Source organism: Bos indicus x Bos taurus, chromosome 10 (genome assembly GCF_003369695.1).
Source record: "Bos indicus x Bos taurus breed Angus x Brahman F1 hybrid chromosome 10, Bos_hybrid_MaternalHap_v2.0, whole genome shotgun sequence".
NCBI lineage: Eukaryota > Metazoa > Chordata > Mammalia > Artiodactyla > Bovidae > Bos > Bos indicus x Bos taurus.
In genome coordinates, this window is record NC_040085.1 from 43,652,515 (window position 1) to 43,676,757 (window position 24,243).

Here is a 24,243-nt window from a genome sequence, read left to right on the forward strand (position 1 = left end):
CACTCCCACTGGCGCGGCCCAGGGAATGTTCCAGGGCGAGGCGGCCCTGGCCGGCGCGCGGGGCGGGAAGGGTGAGTCACCCCCAAGTCCGGTTTCGAGAGGCGGGGCAGGGCAGGCCTCCAGTGCACTGCGAGGATGTGGTGACTATAAAAGCCCCACCCAGGCCAGCCGGCTCCGTTCAGATTCTGGGGAAGCTCAAAGCGCACTGCGCCCGGCCCAGGTAAGCGGGACGCCCCGCCCGCCCATCCGCTACAGCCCGAGGCCGCAGAGCTAGCGGGGTGGAGGGGTGGGGTGCGGAGAGGCAGGGAAGGAGTCAGCCTTGCAAAGAGAAGCTTCGGCGACGGGGACCCGGGAGAGGGCCGGAGGGATCGTCTGCACTAGGGGCTCGGGGGAGGGGCGGGGGGGTGGGGGCGGTGCCCAGTGGCGAGGAGATTTGGACAGGAGTGAGGGGCGCCGGGTGTGCTTTGGCATGGGGGATGCAAGGCAGAAGGAGGGGTCGGGCATCCCTCCTGAGTGTACTTAGGAAGCCAGACGAGGTGGCGCCGGGGAGGGGGCCAGAGGGAGGCACCACATTCCAGACGCGCCAGGCGATGCGGGGGGCTGGGTGTGGCCACCCTAGGAGCCCCGGGTCGGGAGGAGAGCAGAGGGTGCGACACCCTCCACATTAAACACGAGCCTTACGACCGTCTAGAAAGTGATCCCCATCTGTTGCAAGTTGACTTGAAACAAATGTGCATTTGTGGAACTTGTGCCAGCCAGCAAGAGGGAAGCAACTGGTCGGACGATAAGGGGTAGGGGTTTTTAGCAGCGACCTCCTGCCCCTATAGAACGGAACAGAACGAAAGAACCTCAGCTACTTCTCCTTTGTCTAGATTATCCTGTAGGAGAGCACTTCTGATTTCCGTGTATCTGAAGAGTTTCCAATTTGCTCGACCACTTTTGCTTCAGGAAGGAAGTGTCCCCCGTGGTTATGTGGGCAGAGTTGTCACTGACTTACTGGTGCTGATGCGACAATGAGTCAAAGACAGAGGGTATAGAACAGGGCGTGGCCCCCTAGGCCTCTCCCTGTAGCTCTGTGAGGTCGGTCCTAGCGCCTGGCGTGGAGGGCTGTTTTCCATCAAGGCGCTGTTAAGACGGTGGGAAGTGGGCATGTATTTCCTTATCGATGAAAGTTTAAGAATTGTCCCTGAGGGTTACTATCAAAGGTTCCAAAACATGTTCATTCAAAAATAAATTTGTAAAGCACCCTGAAAGCGTTGTGTCATACCAAAGCAGTATCATTCTTTTTGTATTAAGGTTTGCCATTTTAAAGCTGTTGGAAGATATTCTCAATTTGTGTGTAAAAGAGGAGTACCCTCATAGGGACTTACTGGGTCTTTATCCAGAACCCTAAGGTCATGGAGTCCAGGGTTCTGGACCCTTGAGCTCATACTGATTGTTTTGATAGGTTCTATCCAAAATGTATCATACTTTGCCTGTCCCGAACTTGGTCATTTGGAATGTAGAAGGCACTGTCGCACTGAAGCAATGTTGTAGAAGGCATTTCCATAGAAAGTACTGATAGAACAGGCCCAGCTTGGGGGTTGGGAGTGGTGGGAAGTGGGAGGGAAGATGTGTAGGTAAGAAGAAAAAAAATCACTGAAATATTTTACTGGAAGTCTTCTTAGTTTTAATGCTGGCCTTGATCACATTATTGTAATTGTAATTATGTCCTTATCACCATCTCTACTTTTCTCTGTATTCCTCCTGCCTCCTTGGAGATCCTCCTCCCTGACATATTGCAAAAGCCCGACCATGCTTATCCAGTTCTGATGCATTCCTCCCATTCCTCCTTCATTGTTCTTATACCCCGCTGGAGAGTAGCAGATTGAATCAATATATGTTAATATTCAGTATTAGGAATGTTGGTGGTCCTAAAATCCTTAGCAATTCAGGGGAGTTGTGTTATTTAAAAAATAGCAAGGCACCTTTTTGAACCTAAACATTGCAATTTATAACATTTGAGGCTATGGAATCAGAGAGCCATATAATATCCAGGCAGCGTGAAGGAAGATCTCAGATGAGGCCAGGTTCGGTATCCTTATTGGTCAGGGGCGTTAAGATCACTGCCTGTGGAACTCGCCTCCCTAACTCCATCTGTTATCTCAAAGCTTAAGTCAAGGCTTTCCCCAGAAATAAATTGCAACTGCCATGGAAGGGTGTGACCATCAAGCTAAATTTTTTTAGTTGGAGTTTTATGATTGGGAAACTGCCTAGATTTTGTGATTTCCTGTAGTGCGAAATGGCTTGCCTGTTGTAAATGCCCAGGAAATACTGCTGACTCACTGGCTTTGATCATGAACTTGGTTTGGGACTGGGGTGTCAATATTTAACATCCTTTGAGCTATTAAAAATACTGTATCGATTGATACGTCTGCAGTCGTGGCCATTAGTTTCCTGACTGATTTCTAATTTAAGTATTTTTCCTGGCAAGGTAGATATCCTCCTACAATTGTTATTGATTTTGGGGTTTGTAGGCTCTTCCTGCACCAATGCACCTAGAATCTGGCCTTTGTCCTTCCTTTGTGTGGGGCTGTGGGCCTGCTGAGGCATATCTTACAAACTGAGGGTGTGTGTATGCCAGATGAATATCCCAGGCTCTCCTGGGCTGCCTTAAACATCTCTACATTCGACAGTATTTATTAAGCATCTACTATGTTCCACTCAGGTATTCCATCTACTATGTTCCACTATGGCTTCCCTGGTGGCTCAGATGGTAAAGACTCTGCCTGCAATGCAGGAGAACTGGGTTCAATCCCTGGGTCAGGAAGATCCCCTGGAGAAGGAAATGACAACCCACTCCAGTATTCTTGCCTGAAGAATCCCATGGACAGAGGAGCCTGGTGGGCTACAGTCCATCGGGTCGCAAAGAGTTGCACATGACTGAGAAACTAACACCTCATTTTCACTTCATGTTCCACTCACTAGTATAAGCACTTAGGGATACAGCAGTGAACAAAACAGACCCAAAAAAAAAAAAAGCACCACTCTGCTCTTTAGGTTTTAAATCTAGTGAGGAGAAAAACAAAAATGAGTGAATTGTATAGGCAGTAATTGATTGTAAACTTTACGTTTTCCCAAATTAATATTAGCTTCCGAACTTGATTGGGGCTCATTTCCCCTTTAATCCAGCTATTCCACAGACCTGAGCTTCATGTTTAAAACCTGCTAGGCAAAGTGTTGTTGCTTGTTATCATGACTTAACCTGCCTTCTGGATTTGACTGTAAGAACAGAAATGGAATACTCTTTTTTTTTTTTTTTTTTTTTGCTTACTGGAATCCAACTCCTTTTTTTTTCCTCCCCTGGTGCCACACCCTATTCTCATTGTAGGCTACCTCAGAGGACAGCAGTCTCTGAATAAAAGATTCCCCCTACCCGACTCATTCACTGTCGGGTCTCTTTTTCCTCCTCCAGTTGCCAGATATGGTCCCCGTCTACTTAGCTGGGGAGCAGGTCAGCAGAAGGGGTCAGGAGGTGCCCAGGCTCGCCCTTCTCAGTGGGTCCACTGAGATGACCTCCAAAGCTCTCTTTTAGGGCACAGCCTGAAGGTTTTTAAACCATCTTAGTTTAGTCTTGTCAGAGAGAAGTCAGTAGCATACAAGTGGTCTGAGTTATCCTCCCAGGCTTGGTGCCGAAAGTTCTGAGTCAAGGGAGTGTCTGTCACATGGACTCCCTGCCCTGTGTCTACCTGCCACATCCATCTCCACACTCCCAGCTCAGAGGAAATCGGAGTCCCAAGGCCACTTGCAAACCCTTACTCCCTCCTGCCTCCTTTCCCACTTTGCTTGCCATGGCAGATGGAGGTTACTTTTCCACATTGTCCTGTGGACAGAGCTAGGACCCAGGGGGCCCTGATGATATAAAGGTGGTATAAATGAGGGGCTGTGGGAGTTGGGAAGAGCTGCAGATCACGATAAAGAGTCTGTCCCCTGAATGGATCTACCAGACATTACAAAGATGTGAATAGAGGCTGGGAATTGACGCCTCCAGCTCTGTATGTGTGGAACTAGAACTGCGTTTGAGAGATTCAGTCTGAGGAAGAGAAAGAAAATTGAGAAAGGAGAGTGTATTGGAAAAGAAGGGAGAAAGGACAGAATGTGGAAAGACTCAGTGTGTGTAAAACACACCAAAATGTCAGTGAATACCTCCAGTTTGCTGAGCACTGTGCTCAGACCTATGGGGAAATGGCGATGATTAAGACGGGAACCCTGGGGGTGAACAGAGTAGAAGACTGACTTTATGCTCTCAGCTCTGATACTTCACAGACACGTCAAGAGACAGGAACCCGGAGCAGGGAGAGGTGCAGGAGAAAAGTTAACAGTAATTTTTGTACCCTGAAGTTGCATGAGGATGTCAGCTGATCCACATTGAGCATTCCCAGTACTGGGGACTTGAAAAACCCAGACATGGAGGTCACAGAATAGCAGTGAGTGTGTTTGGAGAATTACCAATCCAATCCGACTTCAGTGCTGAGTGTTTTTACATGTGTGTGTGTATGTGTGTGTGTATGCATGTGCTTTATTTAAGAAAAAGTGGGTAGAGTCCAGAGTGTGGAAAATCTTGAATGCTGTGTGGACTTCTTACTGTAAGCAGCAGGGCCCCACTGGAAATGTAATATGTGGGCCATAAAACACTGAAATTGAGTTGTAGATGGGAAGACCTTGATTTCTCAACCCTGAGAGTGCTTGGAGCCAAGTGACATCATTCTTCTGCTTGTCTCTTTCCGCCTACTCTAACCCTGCATCAGGAGATTGACTGAGAGGCTCTGAGAGCTGGGGGCTGCATTGTGTCTGAAGTTAGCAAACAAATATTGATTCAGATCAGGCAGCAAAAGGGACAGGCCAGAGCAAGTGCTGCTGTGTCCATCCTGCTCTGTTTGAGCAAGGCCACTGGGCAGAATTCCAGGATTTCTCGGGAATGACTTGCGCCTGTGACTCAGACATTAATCAAGACCATAAAAACCAAGGGGAAAACTGGGTGCTTTCAGAAAGGTTCTGTTAAATAAAAATGGTTTGGGGAAGGGGTGGAGAGTGGAGTATAGTGGGAGCTCCACCTCTTCCCCCCGACTCATGCGTTTTTTTTTTTCCTTGCTTTTGGTTTAAAATTTCAGTCTGGTCCTGTAGACACAGGACTGCAAACAAGGGCTTGGTGGGGAATCCCAGCCCTCCACCCCCACACCCTCACCCATTTTTTTTTTTTTTTTGGGTTTTAAAAATCCTTTGTATCATCCAGTTCCTGATTAATTCATCATGGTTGCTAGGGATGTGTTTTGTGGTAACACATCAACACTCCACATTTTGAAAGTGGGTGTGACCACGAAACTGCTGGGTTATACTCAGGTTCTGCTGTGCAGATGAGCCTGTTGCAGTGTGTTTTTGTTTGTTTGTACAAATTGCTATTTGGGCTTTCTGGATCTGGTTCTCAGTAGAACTTGTTTTTATTATTTGAAATGCTAACTTCTGGGTTTACTTTTTGTTTTCCACCTTTTTGCAAACTTTGTTTTACTTTTTACTGGGTGGGGGTTAGCGGAGAGTTTAAGGCTGTTTTACTTGTACGACTTGTAACTGTGTTGTGGAAGTGAAGCATTGAAGTACAGTATAATCTTTTTTTTAAGATAAACTCTTAAGTGATCCTTAAGATAGTCTTTATGTTCGATGTAAGTTGCCTGTTTTCCAGCAGCTGCACAGCTTTCTTTAATGTCTAGCTTTGCACTCTAAAATCTTTGGTAGTCAGGCAATTAACAGCCTCATTTATTAATATTTTCAAGGCCAGAGGAAACTGTCTGTTCCTTTCATTAGGGTGGGGTGTCTGAGTTCCCTTCCCAGTGGTGAGTTATTTCAAGCCAGTTTGAAATGGGTGTGGCTCTTTCAGTCAGTCTCCTTGTACCCCTCTGGTTATTTTCTTAAAAAACTTTACCTGATAAAGGTAATTTTAACAGCCTTGTCTAGTCACCCAGCCCTTCTCAGTTATGTGGAGGTACTCATCAACAGATTGAATTTGCTGATTTTTGTGTTTTTCTTTCCTGCAAGTTGAAACCAGTTGGAGATCTGGGTGAGGTTGTGTTGTTGGAACCAGTGATGGCATTTTCATGTTCCATAGAGAGATCTGCCAGAAAAGAAGTGGTGGTTCTGCTTATAATGGGCTTATGAATTTTTCATTGTGCTGAGTGGTCAGTAGGGGTGGAATTGTCCCCGATGGTATGGACAGTTACTGTCCTAACAATAGGTACACCAAGGCAAAGCTATTGTTTCAGTAAGAAAATTCAGCCTCCAGAGCAAATACTGTGAATGGATACTGTGAGTATTGGGGTCAAATCCCTTTCCACAGCCACACTTAAATACGCACCATCCAGAAACTTACCTCTCAGGCCCCCACATGCTACCCCATTAGATGTGGCTGGTTTTAAACCTGGCCTTGTGTCTTCACACCCCCGGAACATTCACACGCGTCTCATCTCCTCTGACCTTCCTCTGTTGTTCTGGCTTGAGCCTTCCAGAGTGAGTGACTGCCCTTCTCAAACTAGTCAGTATGTCACCTCTTAGGTATTTAGCCAGCCTCATGCATGCTTTTATCTTTCTCTTCTCTTTTAACCTCTTGGAATGAAGACCCACTGTGGTGAAGTTGAAAGGGCCCTTGAGTCTGAGGACCTGGACCTGGGCCCCTGCCTCCCTTCGTCATTAGCTGGGTGACCTGGTCTTGTCTTCCTGGGCCGAGAAAGGAAGAGAGCTGGAAGGTCCTGCAGAAGTGAAGTCGGTGTTACATAGTTTTGTGTGTGTCTGTCTCAGCTTTTAATGAGGGGCAGGCTGAGAAGGGGAGAGAGAATGTGTGTGTGTGTGTGTGTGTTAGGGGCTTGTTGATTGATTTCCTGGGTGTCACCAGTGTTTGTAACCTACAGTAGCCCTGCCAAGACTTTCTCTTTCCACTTTCAAGGGTAGCAGCACCCTGACATCTTTTCATTAATCAAAAGCACTATATTAAGCTAATGTTTTAACAAATATTATGAGTGGCAAAGCCGACTGTTTCTTCTGGAGATTAATTAGTCATCTGCAAAATGACTTTGCATTGCCAGGATCTTGGATATAGTGAGGAGACCAGGATATAGTGAAGAAATAAATGGATTGGCCGTAGTGAAGAACTAGGACCATGTTTATTTCTAAGGTGAAAATGTCTTTGCCATTAAGCTTGCATGAAGTAGGAAGTATTTATATGGATGCAGAAGACACTTGCATGGAGAAATAGCAAGCTTCGTGGATCTTGTTTTTTGGTTATTGTGATATTATTTTTCTGCAGAATGCTTGTAAATAGTAACATATCAATGTTAATTATGCAAAATATCAATTCGCTGTTTCTGAAAGTTTCTTTAGCACCTGAAGTGTGAAGAGGCTTCTTAAATCTGTTGGGGAACTGGGACTCTGTCCAGCAGATGACCGTTTTGTTGAATTGTGCTATGTAGTTGCCATTTGATTACATGGATACTGTTTCACGGCAAGTAAGTTGAGTGGTATCAGAAAGTATTTCTGATACCGAAAGGTGGGAGACGGTGTTGCGGGGAGGGGGCCGCAGCCACTCTATTAAAGCATATGCCAAAGTGCTAGTGACTTGAGAAATGGGCAGAGTCTGTAACTAGGAGAAGATGAGGGGAAGACAAAGAGACAGGAGACACGAGTCAAGATGCTGTGGATTAGAGTGGTTACAGTATGTTTGAGGAGAAGCAAGGGACACTTTGGCTCAAGTCCACTTTGTTGTTTCTTCTTTTTGAGGGGGCTGTGCCGATTCTTCCTTGTGGCACGCAGGCTTCAATAGTTGCAGCTTGTGGTCTTCTCTAGTTGGGGTGTGTGTGCTGAGATGCCCTCCGACGTGTAGGATCTTAGTTCCCTGACCAGGGATCGAACCCACAACTGCTGCATTGAAAGGTGGGTTCTTAAGAAACTATTGGACTACCAGGGAAGTCCCTCAAGTCCACTTTTGCTGGGAATAGATAGAGGGCTGGATGGAGCTGGAGTAAGAGAACATTGCAGAAGGCTGGATAATGAACTGTTGTGACAAGATAAAATAGAGGAATGTAGTTGATAGTGGCATGAAAGAGCCAAAATAGTTAATGGGAAGGGAAATCTGGTTTTTAAAATCTGATTTTCTGTGTTAGTGTGTTGTGGGTGTGAGAAGGATTATTAAATCTCATGTTCTGTGGTTTGTACAGCACCAAGGGATCTATCTAGGGCACGGTGAGACAGCTGTCTCCCAGGCTGGTGCTCAGAGCTGGAAAGGCAACTTGAAAGAACTCCCTGGCAGAACCTCACCTGCCTCTGTGGCTGCGGATTCCTAAATATGAGAACTGATGTGAAGTACCTGGTCTAATAAATCCATCCAGAAACAGTTGTGATTTACTGGTCTTTTTGTTTTGGCGTTTTTATTTCTTAGCTGCTTATATGAGGCCTAGAATTCCACAAGGCAGAGGATAACAGTTTATCCCTCACTGCAGACTTAGTCCAGTTCTGACTGAGCCCCATGAGTGAGAGTCAAGGCTAGGTGGTCCATGTCCTAGGAATCCACCTCCGCTTTGGTGAATCTCAGCAGGATACTAAGGTGACCCTATAAAATGTTTCTTGGCCCAAGGTGAAGTTGGGAATTATTAGATTTTACAGTCTCCTTCTCACGCTAAGTCTTCCAAATCTGGTGTGTATGTTACACTTCCTTGAGCACATCTCAGTTTGGACTGAGCACCTTTCAGTGTCTGATAGCTGGTGGCTGTCTGGTCGCCGTGTGGCTGGTGGCTAGTGGACAGTCTGTGCGATGTGCTGTGCTTAATCACTCAGTTGTTTCCGACTCTGCGACCCCATGGACTGCAGCCCACCAGGCTCCTCTGTCTATAGGGGTTCTCCAGGCAAGAATACTGGAATGGGTATTCATTTTCCTACTCCAGGGGATCTTCCCAACCCAGGGATTGAACCCAGGTCTCCCCGCATTGCAGGCAGATTCTTTACCAAACTGAGCTACAGGGGAAGCCCCTGGACAGTCTGGCTACTCTTAAAGAAAGTAGACTTTTGAGGGCTGTTTTAGGTTCACAGAAAAACTGAGTGCAAAGTACAGAGTGTGTATTTCCAGCATCCCCTCTACACACACAGCCTCCTTAACTCTCAAGATCCCCCACCAGAGCAGTGCATTTGTTTTAATTGCTGAACCTACATTGACACATCATTATCACTCAAATCCCATAGTTTATATTAGGCTTCACTCTTGGTGTTGTAAATTCTATGGGTTTTCACAGACGTATAATAATATGTATCCACTGTTATAGTATCACAGCCCTAAAAATCTTCTATGCTCCGCCAGTTCTTCCCTCCCTCCTTACCCTCTAATCCCTGGCAACCACTGAGCCTTTTACTGTCTCCATGGTTGTGCCTTTTCATGAATGTCATATAATTGGAATCATACAATATGTAGCCTTTTCACACTGATTTTTTCACTTAGTAATATGCATTTGTTATCTCTGTGTCTGTTCATGACTTGATAGCTCATTTCTTTTTAGTGCTAAATAATACTACATTATCTGGATGTACCACAGTTTATTTATGGAGGACAACTTTACAAATTAAGATTATATCCCAGTGGTGGGGTATATTGCAGGGATTGGGAGTGTATGTGATAGTGTCTGAGAGTTGTGGGAATGGAGGAGTTGGAATACCTGTGACTTTCTTTTTTGCCATGCTCAAAAAGTTTCTATAAGCATCAGTCGAGAGAGAAGAGTTGGTGTAGGACAAAGTTCATTGTGAAAGTCTTGCAGAAATATTTCCATAACCACAAATAAAGGCAAATCCTCTTCTCTTACATTCTTATAACTCACTCCCCACAGAGCCTGAAATCTGCCTAGTCCAGAGCTTTCTGATAAATGAGAAAATGTCTGTGTCAAAATACTCCCTCCAAGCCAATTGTATGAAAACATGTAAACTAAGCAAACTATTGGAAGAAAACAGAAAGCTGAATTGCATGGAAACTATTTCCTTGATCAGAGAACATTAAGCAAAAAGAGCAGGGACTTCCTGGGTGGTCCAGTGGCTAAGACTCTGCACTCCCAATGCAGGGGGCCCAGGTTCTCGCCCTGTTCAGTGAACTAGATTTCATATGCTACAGCTGAAGATCCTGCATTCCCCAGGATCAGGGATCCCACATGCCATGACTAGGACCTGGTGCAAATATATAAAAACATAAAAATAATAATAAAAGAGCAAAACAGGAGTTGCTGTAGTTCAGAGGTCATTTCCACTATTTGAGGACACAGCTTTGCTCTATTTTCTTTATTTTGGGGAGGCTGCTGCTGAATGATCTGTCTTGTCTCGGCTGAGGTAAATTTCTTGCCAGTTGAGCACTTTTTTTGGCAGGGGTTGGTGCATCAATTCCGAGAACTGTGATCACAAAGCTGGAAAGCCAATTCATCAGGCTGTGGTATCACTGCCGGGTTAAGTGTATTAACTGGAAGATGACATCATTTCAGCCATTTTGAATCTTAAATACAAGGATTATTACTCTTTCATAGGATGAGTTAACATCAGAAGATATGTCCATTGTCATTCTCATCAACAGTTTAATGTCTTCTAATACCTCTCATCATTGGTGAGCTAAGAGAATAATTAGGGATAGTAATAAAGGGCTCTATTTAGGAATGAGCCACCATGAAATGCTGTTGATTTCAATTCACATCCATAGTTTGCAGACCCTTTTCCATATATTAAATTACTGGTGAAAAATACTGAAGTAATGGCTAGTTTGCCAAGATTACTGTTTTTTAGGAGAACCAAAAGATTCAGCCTCATCCTGTTTGGACAAGTTGCACTGCTGTTGGGAAGCATTTTGATTTTTGTATTTACAAGTCAGTCATCCCAAGTTCTCTTTGAGCAGAGCAGGAACAAAACTAGATAGTTCTGTAGTCCATCCCAAACAATGCAAACAATCTCTCAGCTTTAATTTTCTGAGTCACAAGATGAGAATTGCATCTATTTGCAAATATTACTCTAGTATCACCAGATGAAATGGTCCAAGAAGCAGAGATTAGTATAATGAATTGCTGTGCTTCAGGGGAAGGGAAAGTCTCTTCATAATAAGGACTTTTTGTTGTACTTTTTTTCCAGCTTCTTTCAAAATGTCTACCGTTCATGAAATTCTGTGCAAGCTCAGTTTGGAGGGTGATGTAAGTATATCGTTTTCATTTTGTGTAATTTTTGATAGTTGGGCATCTCTGGGTAACTGTGCCCCTTCTTTTCTTGTCCATCTAAAGAAAATGAGGACGGAATTAAGATACTCGTTCCCCTCTTGGTTCCTGTCTTCCCCATTACTTTAGCTGTTCCTGGTAGTTCAGTTTGAAAGAAATGTTATGGCTCCAGAAACTGTTTTGGTGTCAGATCAAAATTGGGCATGCACTGGTGACACTGATGTGCCTGGAACTTTATCCTGCTATATACTTAACGTGCCAGTGATAGTACTTGTTATGATGACACAGAACTTTTAGCATCACGCCCTCAGATTTTATTAATGGCTGCATCAAGCTGCAGCCATATTGAAAATGATCCTGCATGTTTTGGAAAAGCTTTTCTCTAAAACTGCTAGAATTTTTTTTAACTAAATAATAAAAGTATTCTATATTCTAATTCATCGTGATGCTTTTTTTGCTTTGGCTTCCAGGGAGCTCAGAATTGTATTTGTCTTTCACAGGAACCTAGACATTCTGATGCATTTGGTTTTTTTGTTTCGTTTTACAGTCAAAAATTTTGAAAGCTATATTCAAAATTATAAGTCATTGCAAATGCTTTTAGAATAAAGTAGAATATAAAGTTGTGAATGTGTAAATTACCTAGTAATACCATACATCTTCCAGGTCATCTTAGCAGAACTGGCTTTTACAGAAACTCCGCAGTGACACTGGTCTGTAGGCATATCTTAGAGATATTTCAAAATATGCTGTCACTGAAATTAAAATACAAAGCACTCAAGTGGGTCACCAGCAGCCTGGGTCACGAGGAACAGAATCCTTTGCCCCTGATGTTTACCAATAAAATGTTCCGATGATGTCATTGGTGCAAGCACAAGTCGTATGGCGTATACAGCCTCCCTCATTTTCATCTTTCCTCTTGGACCTTGTGCATACTGTTGCTGGCAACCATACAAGTGGCACACTGAGGTCCAGACAAGTCTAAATAATTTTTTTCTTAATGGAGTAGATCATTAATTCGTTTTTAGTATCAGGTTTCATAAGAGCGCTTTTCATGTGGCCTTTGAAATTCCTCAGGTATGATGTGTTTCTTGGTGTGCAGAGATGGGACTGCAGCAGAAAATGTCATGTATTCTCTAGCACATTGAGAGAAGAAAAACATTACTTTTTCCTTCTTAATTTGAATTTCAGGTAAATGAATTTTATAGGTAATTGCTTCAATTGCCCATTTAATTCTATTTCCAGAGATATAAAAATATGCAAAACGTTTCCCTACTCACCGTTGTTTTTGAAATGAGATGACATAGCACCTGCTATACGAAGCCACATTTCATATGGCTCAATGACTAGACTGCCTGCCTTTGTAAATAATGGTTGGAATTGTTAATAAATAGGAAAATGTGTTCCCATAGATTTCTTTACTTGTTTTGTAGCCACTCTAACATATCTAGTCAGTATTTCAGAATAATACTCTGTCCTTACCTTTTCTTGATTGTCTGCTCTATTTCCATTGAGTTAATTACTGAAAAGTTTAGTGAAATTATAATGAAAAACACCTTGATAATCCACTGGGTTTCAGTTATATATATTAACTGGATTTACTGTTTAGCCAAGATGATCACAAGTTAGTTTAAAATATTCTGTCCAGTCATGAACTTAGATTCATGGGTTTGTCCTGGGAGCCATTTGAAAGGATGGCATCTTAGTTGTTTACCTGTTCAACCTCCCTGCTATTAATAATAAATGCTGGGATGCCTTGTAACGTGATGTGTGTGTGTGGAAAGGTAGGTCAGGGTGACTCGGTCTCTTACTCTTTCCAGAAACCGAGCCATGACAAAGTCATGTATGATGGGACGTATGTTCTAGGGGGAGGCAGGATGGGGGAGCCTTGGTGCTGAAGGTGGTGGATAGCTCCACCGCCCTTCAGCCAGCCTAAAGAACATTGCCAGTGCTGTTTAGTCTGTCCTTTGCTTTCGGACTGGATAGCAAGGGGGAATAAAGCTGTAAGAGCATTTCAAAGGAGAAGAGTTAACACTTTGGAAAGGAGAACTGACATAAAACTGTGCTATTACCTCAGTCTAGGGTGGGGCCCTCAGATCAAGAACAGTATCAAGAACAGCTTTCCAGGGCCTTGAAAAGCACTGGAAAGCAAGAGTGAGTGCATGGTTTAAAAGACAGAAAAACAAAATTCTAGGAAGAGTAGTTGGTGGAAGGGGTTGTGTGAAAGACAGCAGAGGGGTTTTATGATGATGGCCATTCTGACTGGTGTGAAGTGATATCTCATTGGAGTTTTGATTTGTATTTCTCTAATAATTAGCAATGTTGAACATCTTTTCATGTGCCTCTTGGCCACCTGTATGTCTTGTCTGGAGAAATATGTATACGTTGGGAGCTCTGCTCAATGTTATGTGGCATTGAGTAGAGCTCAGTGAGCCTGGATAGGAGGGGAATTTGGAGGAGAGTGGATACATGTCATGTGTGGCTGAGTTGCTTTGCTGTGGACCTGCAACTATCATAACATTGTTACTTGGCTATACACCCAATATAAAGTAAAAAGTTAAAAAAAAAAAAGACAGCAGAAGGGAGGGTAGAGAGAGGAGAGAAAAGAGGCGGGACTTGGCCAGTATGTAGAGGATGTGGGCCATGTGGCCTGACCACCTTGGTGCCACGGCTGTGGCCAAAGTAGGGGTAGGAGGAAGACACTTCCCTCACTTATCTGATAGAGAAAAGCAGACAGGCACTCTGCATTTGCTTTTTAAAGAACTGTGATACAGGCCCAGTGGAAATTCATGTGCCTGTAGCAAAAACTTGGCAAAACACACTTGTCATTCAGGCGTTTCCACATTTCCAGCTTGTTTCAAATTGTTGCCAGCCCGGTTTTGTGCTCTTCAAAGCCTTCCCCAGAGAAACAGGTGGTTTCAAGTACCCAGCTTTGTGTTGTCCACTTTGAGCTTGCACAAAAATTAAGATGAAAAGTAAAAATAGATTTATCAAATTCTTAACTAGTTGAGGCTTTGAAGAATTCTCATTGGAAACAAAGAATACTTACAAGTTCCCTGGCCTAAGAATGATGTGAATTGCTAAAAAACAAAACAATAGGATAAAAAATTTTAGTAATTGACATTTCAACAAAAAGATTTTAAATGTGTATGACTTCAGTGTGTTTGTCTTTTAACCTCAGCACTCCACACCTCCAAGTGCATACGGGTCAGTCAAAGCGTACACTAACTTTGATGCTGAGCGGGATGCTCTGAACATTGAAACAGCCATCAAGACCAAAGGTAAGCCATATGTTTATCGTCTTGTCAGACTCTCACCAAAATGTTATTAGTCTCTGTCTTTCATTTTCATACATTGGTCATTTGAAATTGTCATTGAGCTTTAATGAAGTGATCCAAACCTACTCCATCCCATCCTTCCCTTCTTCTTTCCAGCTTCCTCCCTCTCTCCTCCCCTTGGAGAGAGAAGATTTAAAGATGAGAAGTTAACCGAATGGCATAGTGACATGGATATAAGCTTATATTTCAGGGCCAGGAGGCCTGAAGCTCTGGGTGTGTGCTTTGAGCTCAGAGGCCTCAGCACCCCTTCTGTAAGGACGAGATTGGTCATGGCGATCCCTAAGGGCCTCTTTGTGGTCCTAAGTCCCCTTGAATTTCATCACTTTTGTTGGAAAACTGCTGGATACATTTTGCTGCTTTGCTCCTAGATTGATCTAATGAGCAAAAAATCCAGGCTTTTTTTTTTTTTTTAACTCCACAAGTTATGTCACTCCTTGGGCCTAGAGCTTAGATTTAAAGAGCTGTCGGGATGACTGTATTTCTTAGAGTTCCAGGATGAGTAAGAGAGGACCAGGAGGCATAAAAGCTTCCGTTCTGAAATAAAGCAGATAAAGCATTTTGCGGGTAGAGTTGAGCAAGGACCTCTTCAGGTCATCATGCTGTTTTCTGTATCTACAAAAGCCTGTGACCAGACTTCCAGGCTTCTGTTGATGAAGCATGTACCTCTGGGGTTGCTCCATCCTTGGCTCCCTGGAAACACTGTGATGATTGTGGTGATGCTTGTGATTCACCACACTCTTTCCCCCCTTTGGAGAAAGCACTTCTTTACATGCAAAGCTTGAGAGACACAGATGTGATCCAGCAGCTGTTCTGACTGCTGGTTCATCCCCTGCTGATGAGCCGCAGGACATTAGGATAATAGAGTGTTTTTGCTTGTTGACACACCCCAACAGTTCACATACAGGTCACTGCAGACTGGAGACCTGACCTCAGTCAGGGTAACCTGGGGGGCCTAAAACTGGGATCACCATATATCCCCGTTATGCCTGCATATTTACTGATTGTGCCCCCTTGCACCCTCAGAACTGTCATATTTTGCAGGATAAATTGCATAGTCACCTTTCCTAAAACCCTTGGAGAAACTGGATACTGTGTTTCCAGGGATAAGAAGGAATGTAGAAAGATCCTTTAGGTCCTGTGGTTCTGATGCGACATAGGCTTGCGTCATCAGCCTCAAAGCAACCTTAGTTTCCATGAGGACACTGTGGGCACGTCTGGCCTGGATGACTAACTAACCTTCAAAAAGCCATCTCTTTTGGTGCTTTTAAATGACCATACTTGTCAAAGGCCAGCCTGGGAAGTCAGGAAGTCACTAATCAGGAAGTGAGACTAAAATCTGCAGGTCTTATCTCCCTGCAGTCAGTTCTACTTGGTGGAACCTGGTGGATGAGAGCATGTGTGTTTGTGGCTTCAAATCCTAGCTCTGCCACTAATTTACTAACTGCAGACTCTGGGAAAACATTTCGCTTCCTTAAGCCTGAACTTCCTTACTATAAAGGGGGAGCTAATAAAAGTTCCCACCTCACAGGGTTGTTGTGAAGTATGAAGCATGTAGCGTGGTGCCTGCCATATAGACAACTCAGAGTATGTTACCTTAACACATGCACACACAGTCTGCTGTCCTGTAAACTCACCCCTTCTCACTATTTGGATGTGCCTATATTCCTAGGGTTTCCCAACAAGCCATTGTAGAGATACAATCGAAGTTTAACAGCTCACTCATCTAACAAAGATGGTGCCTTTTACAAGCTTGAGACAAAGGCTGCCTTTATCCCTGCATGAGAAAGCTTTTAGCGCACTGGAATGTAAAGATTGCGCAAGTGAACTCTGGTAACAGCTGAAACTCCCAGGGTAATAAAAATACCTTCAGGCCCTTTCTGAGTTAGTAGAAAAATACTCAAGTTTCTAAGCAGAAACGTCTGGAAAGCTAAGATTTGGATTCCTACATTCCCGTTTGGTCAAATGCAGCTGACATCACCATTATCAGGGTTGCAGGAGCTCCTTATTGAGTGCTGCTCGTTATGGGCTGGCATGGCACCAAGCACTTCAGGAACATTATTCCTAGGTAAACTTCAGATTAATCCTCTCATGCTAGGTGCTATCATCCCCAATATATGGAGGACACAATTTAGGATTAACATGCTCCAGGTCTCTTGACTGTGGTTCAGACTGGGATTTGAATGTGACTCGGTCCAGCCCCAGGGCTGTGTTCTCACGCACCCTAACATTTCGCCACCCACTTGGCAGGACCAGACTTCTTACTTTGCCATAAGTTGTGTTCAGGCATGAGAACGTTTTCTATCTGTGATTTTAGAGATATCAGATATATGTCATATTTGTAGGTCCAGCTTTTGGCCCCCTGTTGTCTTCTTTCCCAAACGTAATGCCCAGTGAGTCCCACTTAGGACTGCTTTTTATTTACTTATTTTTGGTGCCTGGTGGTTTTAAAGAGTAACTGAATTTTCTTAAATCTGTTGACCCTTAAAAATAATTTCTAGATTTTTGGTATATTTAGAACCTTAAATTCTTCTAAGATACTCTTGAGAGGAAAGACTGTGATATCCATACAGAGCTCAGTGTTGTAGCAAAGATGTTACTGTCAGTATTGGTCATGATGGTGACAAATCCAGGTCTCTCTTCTAGCTGGGGAGTGACTTAGTAAATTATGATAGCTCTATTTATATTACACAGAATATCTGTAGACTGTCACCACAATATGAAAAGTAAAGTTTATAAACAGTTGTTTTACATTGCTATTGAGATAAAATTCATATCCCATACAATTCACCTATAGAAAATGTACAATTCAATGTTTTTTTTTTTCCTAGTATATTCACAGATTTGTGCAACTTTTGGCACACTCATTTTAACATAAATTTCACCTTAGATTTGTCAATTGCGTAAAAAAATGGACATAAAATAGTATATACAGGGAATTCCCTGGTGGTCCAGGGGCTTGAGTTCAACCCCTGGTCAGGGAACTAAGATCTCACGAGCCTCATGGTTAAGCTCTCTCTTCCTAAAATAGTATATACAGTGTGATCACACCACAACAATTTTTTTATGTCAGAAAAATAAAGCATTGTTCTGTGTGTGTGTGTATATACATATATATACATATATAATTTCAATATATTCTGTATTTTCCAAATTCTCCATGATGACATATATTACCTTTGTAACGGGAAGCAATAAACCAAATTAAAAACAAATGAAGTTATTACAATTGACTCCTGAACAACATGGGTTTGAACTACACTTACATGGATATTTTTCAATAGTGAGTTCTATAGTACTACACAGTTAGAGGTTGGTTAGATGCATGGGTATGAAATCAGTTATGTGGAGGGTTGACTTATATGTGGATTATAAGTTATATGTGGATTTTCCACTGTGGGGAGGGTCAGCATCCTAAATCCCTGAGTTGTTGAAGGGTCAGCTATAGTTGAGAAAGTCACATCCCTTTTTGTTTTTTTTCTCCTTCTTGATCTTTTAAGATATTAACACTACTTTAAAAAAAAAAAAAAGCTAATTGAGATCTTACCTTCCCTTTTAGAATGCCTTTCACTTTAAGTGTAATTAGGAAGCTTGTGCCACACCTTACCCAGCTTCCACCTCAAACCCTTTTCCAGAACACAATGCAAATAATTGGTGCTTCCTTGATATCAAAGGAAACAAAGGGTAAAGTTCAAATGCTGATACAAACAAAAGCCAAAGGGCCATGAAAAGGTGCCTCTCTGTGGCCTCCCTCTCAGATGGTGTAGCCCAGGTGTGTGTGCATACGTGTTTATGCGTGTGCCAAATGTAGAGCATGCTGGGCATTACTTATACTGCCTAACGTACATCGACTGTCCTGTCATCTGAGTGCTCTAAGGAAGAAGGGCTGTGAGCAGGTCACCTGTGGCTGAGGGTTACTCATTGCTGTGAAACACGAGAACTGTGAACTGGGGCAAGCCTGCGGTGGGGAGTGTGAGCAGGGGCAGACCTGGCTGAGATCTGTAGGGTGGTGCTGCATAGACTGGTCAGAAGGCCTCAAAGTAGCTCTCATCCCTCCCTTGCCCTCTGCCCTTAAAATCTCTCATCTGGGCTGCGAGGGCATCTGTCTTTATTTCTAAAGAGCCTCCTTGCCTCATCTGTGACAGAGTCTCTGTCTAGCCTCATCTCCAGGCTATTTCATGCCCCACACAGAGCCTTTGCTCTCTCAGGAGTGTGCAGCCGTCCTCTAGTGGGAGTGTTATCCCACTTCTAACATCTGGGCAGTTCCCACTTATCCCTCTCTCTCTTTTGGTAAACTTTTTTTGGCCATGCCACATGGCTTGTGGGATCTTAGTTTCCCAACCAGGAATTGAACCTTCCTCCCCACCATCCCCTGATTTGAAGTGTGGAGTGTTAACTACTAGACCGGCAGTGAAGTCCCCTCACTCGTCTCTTGAGCCAATGCACAGCCTCTTCTCCAAGCTTTCTCTTAGCAGGAAGGCAGAATCAATTATTCCTTGACTGTGTCTCATAATACTTTTCATCTCATTTATAGCTCTTGTCACATTGTGTTAAAGTTATTTATCTACGGATTTGTCTCCTCCTACTAGAATGTGAGTTCATTGAGGGTGAGGGCTTCATTTCATTAACCTTTTCTAACACCCAGGCCACTGGGATCATGTGAGAAGGTACATAGTTAACCTGTATAGTAGTGAAAATGTACACAGATACCAGAGCTTAAAGGTGAGTGTGGACACGTGGCTGGCAAAATAAGGCAGCAAAAGACAGATCCGGAATCCGGACCATATCCACAAAGGATTAACAGTCCCCTAGTGAGGTTGGGTCCCTTTTTCCAAAGTGAATTTAGCTCATGCCTTGAAAGTCTGCTTTGTTTCTGGTTTTAAGGGGTCTCAGTATTTCGTGTATCTCACCTCAACCAAAGGCATGATTGTTTTGTGTATGTTCTGGCTTGAGGTAGGCTCTGCAATTACTTACCTCAATTAATGTCTAGTTAGAAACTGAATAAAGCCGTGCAAAAGTAGTAATATTGCTTAATTAACAAGAGGTTGCTGAGACTTAAATCTGTAGGAGTCTCTTGGTCTAGATTGGCCTTGGGTTAAATATATACTGTGGAGTGTACAACACAGCTGTGAGTGGTTTACCATATGGGTCCAAATAACTAGAAAGGAAAGTCAGCTAAATTAGAAAAGGATGAATCTAGACTCCATAAAATAGATTGTAATTAGAAGCAGCACAACCCGAGAGTTAGAGTAAGTGCCAATAAATTGGTACAGCTTTGGTCTCTCTTTCTCTGGAAGGGGAGGGTAATGAGTTGCCCTATTATTATTGCCAGTTTTGATTTTAGCTGTATTTGTGTTCTCCGGAAGGGTTGCAATAGCGGGTGTTTTTCCCCCACTTCTTATTAGCACAAGTATAGAAGCATAAATGCTGCAAGTTTTTGCACTTTTTTTTTCTTATACTTTTAAAATGGAACTGCTTAAGTTTTCAAGCATGGCTAGAAGACTAACATCCCATGGCAGTGGGAAGCAAGTCTGGATGTGTGTTTTGCATTTCACCTGCATACCTACAGGTATATTTATTCAGTTGAGACAGCAATTAGGAATGTATTTTCTTGAAGATGCTGGGAGGCAGATTGGCTGGGAAAAGTGGCTTCTCTCCTCTGGGAGGGGCTTTGGAGGTGAGAGCCCAAACCAAGAACCCCCAAGTTTGGGTGCTAGCCCGCTTGTGGGAACGGCCTTTGTGACTCACATAGCCCAGGCCTTCTCACCATCCTGGAAGTTGAATAGAAGGGAACACAACCTTCCCGTTGAAGACTTTCTCTTTTGTGTTCAAGTTTACTCTAGACTGAGTTCTCATCTTACAGCACTGCTGGGAACAAAGTGACCAGTGCTGAGTCATAGCCACCTTTATTGCGGGCGCAGATTTTCTGATTTTCTTCAAGAAGATCATTGTCTACTCAGGTATGTAGATGCCACACTCAAGCTAAGGAGCCTGTGCAACCTGGGTAAAGGAGTCCCTGGTGCCTTTCTCATTGTAGGCATTGGCTGTTGTTGCCTGCCTCTCAGTTCTTTCTTTTGTAAAAAACCGTTACCTCTTGTCCATTGAGGAAATCAAATACCGGTGACACCCTGGGACCATGGAAATCACCACATTCTTATCTGGTGTCTGCAGTGCTGGGGCAATAAATAGTAACTTCTCTGTCAGCTGAGCTCAGGGTGAGTGTGGCGGTTTCTCTTGCATCTGTTCGGATGTTTTACTTTCTGACTCAGGAGGCTGATAGAGCGACAGGGCACAAATTGCTGCTTGCATTTTATGCACGATCCTTCGTTTGCAGTTTTATTTGATTTGGATCTTGAGCAGTGGCCCTTGTGTTTTTCTGCTGGTCCTGTAGTATCGCAGAAATGTGATTATGCACAGAAGGCCGACAGGGTTCTAGATTATTAAAGAATCCAGTGGGATTACCAAAGAGATGATGCTTAAATCCTTTCTAAGGGACTCAGCTGAGGTGAGACCAGAGCAGAATGGAAATAGAAGAAATTTAATTTCTCAGCCGAACCTTCTTCTTAGAGGTAGTTAGCTAGACTGTGCTTCCTCTGAATCAGGCCAGGTAGCACCGTGTCAGATGGGAGGAAGGATACTTTGGGCAATGGTGTGCGTGTGTGTGTGTGTGCATGCACGTGCTTCCCTGTCCCTAAAACCACTCTTGTTGGCACTTTAGGTTCCTGCTGAGTTACGAATGGCTATTTTCAGAAGAGGGTCTTCTAGCTCTTTCTCCTAAAGAAACCTCAGTGGGGTTATTTCATCAGTGGCTGTGCATTGTTACTGTGTGGCAAATGTTATCTAAAGATTATTTGATGGTTGTACATTTGTATGTTCTGAATAGTAAATCCAGTTCTATAGACAAACAGATGCATTACTGTGTCAGATGATTTTTAGGAACAAGATGGAGGAGTGTCATGTAAAAAAGCACCACAGTATAATTCCAGAAAGGTACAAATGTGACTCATAAGAGTATACAGGATATTCATGTGATACAGGATAAACACATGTCAAACATTAATTCATTGAGATGGGGCTGGTTCAAAGGAAATTTGAGAGGCCGGTTGTTTATAAGCACTGAGAAAAGAATGAGAGAAGTTTACTGGGCTGGATACAAGACCATTCATGAATTTGAGAGCACTGAAGCCGTAATCTTGGGAACTGTCCTTTCTATTGGACCAAAATCTACAAGTGAAACCCTAAGCCATAGAGCCTGTGCTGTAATCAGTGGTGAGTAGCCAGTCGAGTGAGAGTGAGCCCTGGAGAAAGTCTTGGAGGGCAGTTAGCTGCACTCAGAGGACATGTTCCCTTCCTCTTGCCTCATGTTTTAGTTTTGGTTAGTTTTCTCTAACAGGAAGCAGAACAGCCCAATGCAGGTCTTTAATCCTGACTTGAATCCCAGCTCTGCAGGTGACTTACTTGTGTGACCTTGGGTGAGCCCTTGCCTTGTGAGCATTGGTTTCCTCACTGGGTACAGTGGAGGTGACCATAACACCCCTCACACACAGACATGGTGACAATTGCAATAGAGATTTGTTTGTACAAAGTACCTCGTAAAATGTCTGGTAAATTGTAGGTATTCAGTGAATAGTTGATACTGTTTTAATAAAACCCATGAGTCTTTCTCTCATGGCCTTCCTTTGACCTTATTGCAAAGGTGGTTTCCGAGCTTTGATATATGCCCAGTAATCTAAGCCAAGTCCTGGTTTTTCCTCTGATCTAGATAAGGAGCAGATCTGGGCAGTTTTCCTTTATTTTCTAACCAGTCAGCCCTGCCCTGAGGGCCTCCTGAGTCCTTTATCAAGCATAATGAAATCTATTTTCTCTGTGCAACCAGAGTGTCTTGGCAGATGTGAGTCAGCATCCTGTTCAGAATGGCCTCTTGGTTCCTTGCCATGGTCAGTAAGGATGCACATTTTCCATGGAATGCCACGTGTGGAGCAGGCCTGGGGTTCCACCCGCAGAGAGGAGGAGACTCCAGGAGGCCCATTTTGTGGGTTTGGATTCAGCCATTATTTTAGACTGCAAGTGTTCTTTGTTTTAAGAGACCCACGACCCCGGAGTTTTCTGTGTGAACCCTGCTTGTCAATGGTGCCTTCCCGTGGTATCTCTTGCCAGAACTGTGGCTTCAGGTGACTGGCACTTAGATCAGAGACTGATTTTCCAGATGCCCTAGCTCAGAGTGGACTATTTGTATAGTTAGCTGAGAAGATTGGCCAGCCATTTTCATTCAAGGAATAAATGCTTAAAACCTTTTGTGCTGTTTTCTCTCAGGGGCCAAATAAATGTGTGTCTTAGATCCTCATCAGTCTTGAAAATTTTAACTTCTCTTCGTGCTGAAAAGACATTTGATGTCAGTTGGCAGAGGACTGGATAAAGTAGATGTGATACACATATATGACAGGATATTACTCAGCCGTAATAAAGAATTAAATAATGCCATTTGTGGCATTGATGGATCTAGAGATCATCGTACCAAGTAAAGTAAGTCAGAGAAGGACAAACACCATATGATATCACTTATATGTGGAATCTGAAAGTATGATACAAATGAATTTATTTGCAAAACAGACTGGACAGATTTCAAAAATAAAACTACAGTTAGCAAAGGGGAAGGGTTGGAGGGAGCGATAAATTAGGAGGCTAGGATTAACATATACACACTACTATATATAAAATAGATAACCAAGAAGGACCTACTGTATAGCACAGGGAACTCAATTCAGTATTCTGTAATAACCTATATGGAGAAAGAATCTGAAAAAGAGTAGATTTATGGACATGTATAACTGAATCACTTTGCTGTACAGCAAAACTAACACAACATTGTAAATCACCTATATTCCAATATAAAATAAAAACTACATTGAAAAAACATTTAAAAAAATCTGTCTGAATCACAGAATTTACTGTGTTTGCACCCACATTCTGTGGGATCGCCCATCCGTGTCACTGTCTCCCAGGCTGAGGCTTTGCTCACATTACTTTGTGACCGTCCATATCCAACACAAGAAGAATGGGAAGAGGAAAGAGGCGTTATTCAAGCTTGTTGTTTTCTTTATGCTTTTGCTTCACTCACACAGTTTATTTTCAAGCTAGGCTTCTTCTCTCAGCAAACACTACCCTTCATACGGGCACAAAAGAGCAGAGAGTACAGATCCAGAGTGGCAGAGGCACCCGCGCCGGGATTAACTTTGTTCAGTGTAGAGGTTTCCTGGAGCGCTGGTACTCGCTGTGTATTTTTTGACGGTGATTGTGCTGACATAGGCAGCTGAGTGTTCGGCCATCATCCTTGAGCTGCATCCTGAGCAGAAGTGATGAGTCACCGGATGACCCTTGCAGCTTCAACCTGGACTGAACCATTTTCCGCAGGAATTACCGTCTCACCAATTACGATAGCAGGTTGAGAGGAAGCAGCGGTGTTCTGAAGATAAGATGGTTAAATCCCACTGGCAGATGTGTGCATCCTACTGTTCCAACGTAGGATATGCCTTAAGTGGCTTTGACTCAACCATTGATCCTGGGCCCAGTGATTTTTTTTTTCCTCTTTCTAGTTCGATTTGAAACTTGAAGACAAAGGTAGGGGAGAAACAGCTGATGTAGGTGAGGCTTTCAGAAGGAGGAGGGGC

At 43.4% G+C, this 24,243-nt stretch overlaps 1 protein-coding gene across 1 annotated transcript in view; it reads left to right on the forward strand.

The window, feature by feature from the left end:
* Nucleotides 1–5: 5 nt before the first annotated feature.
* The window catches only part of ANXA2 (annexin A2), a 44,636-nt gene continuing 20,398 nt past the window's right edge, over nucleotides 6–24,243 (forward strand). The window contains exons 1-3 of the mRNA XM_027553861.1: nucleotides 6–220; nucleotides 11,164–11,222; nucleotides 14,422–14,521. Of these exons, the coding sequence (XP_027409662.1) occupies nucleotides 11,175–11,222; nucleotides 14,422–14,521 (148 nt within the window). The 5' untranslated portion in view covers nucleotides 6–220; nucleotides 11,164–11,174. The remainder of the gene's footprint in view (nucleotides 221–11,163; nucleotides 11,223–14,421; nucleotides 14,522–24,243) is intronic.